Source organism: Plasmodium inui, assembly GCF_000524495.1.
Source record: "Plasmodium inui San Antonio 1 unplaced genomic scaffold supercont1.2, whole genome shotgun sequence".
NCBI lineage: Eukaryota > Apicomplexa > Aconoidasida > Haemosporida > Plasmodiidae > Plasmodium > Plasmodium inui.
The window spans coordinates 883,436-885,677 of record NW_008481836.1 but is presented as its reverse complement, the minus strand read 5'-3'; the positions used below and the strand labels follow the sequence as shown (position 1 = coordinate 885,677).

General features: G+C 41.7%; 1 protein-coding gene across 1 annotated transcript; it reads right to left on the bottom strand.

Annotated features, from left to right (window-relative positions):
* Positions 1-418: 418 nt before the first annotated feature.
* Positions 419-1,747, bottom strand: C922_00648 (hypothetical protein; the record flags this gene model as incomplete). Its single annotated transcript, XM_008816261.1, has 1 exon — positions 419-1,747. One exon carries the CDS (start codon positions 1,745-1,747, stop codon positions 419-421), a length of 1,329 nt encoding a protein of 442 aa, XP_008814483.1.
* Positions 1,748-2,242: the final 495 nt, after the last annotated feature.

Below are 2,242 nucleotides of genomic sequence, written 5' to 3'. Positions count from 1 at the left end.
GGAATCAAATCGAATGAAATGGAATCAAATCGAATGAAATGGAATCAAATCGAATGAAATGGAATCAAATCGAATGAAATGGAATCAAATCGAATCAAATCGAATAAAGTCAAATCAACGCAAAACAAAGCAGACAAAGTGGTCGAGACGAAGGAGCACCCGCTTCGTCAACGTAAAAAACCCTACAAAAGGTGCACAGAATTGTTTTTTTTTCAAAGTACAAAAAAGGTAAGATAAAAAAAAATGGCAGTATTGGGGATGGTGCTTCGTGCGAGTGGGATTTGATTCCCAATTGGTGACTTTTTGGTAGCTTCATGGGTGCCCAGTTGGTGGCTTCCCCCTCTATGTTAGTACCCTCCTTTTGGTCGCACTTCCCCTGAAGTGGTTTTGTCTCACCTGGCCGCGTACTGCTAGCGGCTCACAACGCGTCCGAAAACTTGATATTCGAGTCGTAGTTGCCGAAGGGGTCGGCCACCTTCTGCTTACTGACATGCGGGAGGGAGTAAATGGTGATGATCAAAATGGCAATCATGACGCAAAAGAAAACAATGGAGGTCCAAGCGAAGATGACAAAGGGCTCAGCTGCATCTTCAGGAGTACAATCCCCATGGTTACATGGAATGACTGATTGGATGTCGTAGCGTACATCATAGCCATCTCGGAGTCTGTATCCACTTCCACAAAGGGAAGAGCAACTTGAGTTTTCAAACAAATGTATACATTCATCATTATTACAGTGTTCTTTGTCTAGGTTAACGGATTGAAGGTTGGATGTTTGCGTCTCGTTTATTCCTATGCTCTGTTCCATGTATCGATTATAGTCACCGTCTGCACTGTCCATATTGCCCATGGGGTAATCTGTGCCGTGTAAAATGGAATGCAGCTTTTTTTCAATGTCGTGTTTCATAAGTTTTTTTAAAATGTCCTTATTGATGGATTTTATACTTGGAGGTTTGGCTTCAAAGGTGACAATCAAGTTTCCTACGGAAATTTTTTTTTCCTTCTCATCATAATACATGGGACAGTTGTAGACAACCTCTTCTTCGTTAATGATTGGGAGCACATGTTTGTAAATATCTCCTATGTGTTCAAAATGGAGAGGACAGTCTTTGCCAAAGTACACGTTTTTTCCATTGGGGAGTGTGGTCCCCAGTATGTAGAGTATATGTCCCGGTTGAGCTGTGACTGTGTACTTGGTATTCGAATTGTCCTCAGTTAAATTCAGTTGGTTATACAAGTCAACGACGTGTTTGTTGCTTAAATTTTCATTTTGAAGTGGGTAATTTTTTACTGCAATTTTTGCCACTCCTTTGTGGATTTCCTTGTTTTTTTCATTTCTATTTTCGAACACACAATGGATGTAGTTATTTTTCTGCACATTTTTTATTTTTAAAATTGATGATAGATATTCTGTCTTGTATAGCGAATTGGAAGCTGACACTTGGATTTCGTCCTTGTTAAATATGTTGTATATGGACACTGGATTGTTTCCTGATTTGTTTAATGAAACTTCTTCAAAGCATTGGGTTAATATATTGGTGTTTTCTCTTCCGTCTCTCCATTTGGGGATGATCACTCCGATGGTGTCTCCCTGGCCAATTTCATGGTGGCACGTGACATCTGCGTAGTAGTCGTCGAAGTCCAGGTTGTACTTGGACGCGGAGAAGTCGCACACGTATCCACGGCTCCGTACGGGGGGGCTCAGTAGGAGCACGAGGAGGCATAAGTAGCGGGCGAGGTTCGACATGGTTGCTGGCGGTGTTTGCTTGAGGGCAGGTATGGCTGCAGTTCTGTTGCGGTTTTATTGCGGTTTCGTTGCGTACCAATATGACTGAGGTTTGGCTGCGAATCCGCAGTGGAGTGACGAGTGGCGCGGAAAAGCGATGGGGAAAAGCGACGCGGCGATTTATGCGAGGCGTATCTTTATACGTGGAGGAGCAAGCCCGAGGGGATTAAACTTTACGAAAATGCGCGCAATTCCGTAGGCGCCCCTATGAGTACGTATATGAGTGTATATATATACATATGTACAAGTGTCTGCACAGTTGGCATGCGCTTTGGAAAATAAAAAATGCTAATACATTACAAAAAAAAATTAACAAAACATAAAAGAGAGTGAATCAAATTGTTGTCTTTTTTGTTTTTTTTTTTACATAACGTTAGCACATAAACAAAAAGGCTTCCTTCAAAATGATCTGCGGAAAGAAAAATCATTTACAATGGCGACGGCAATTTCTGTTCT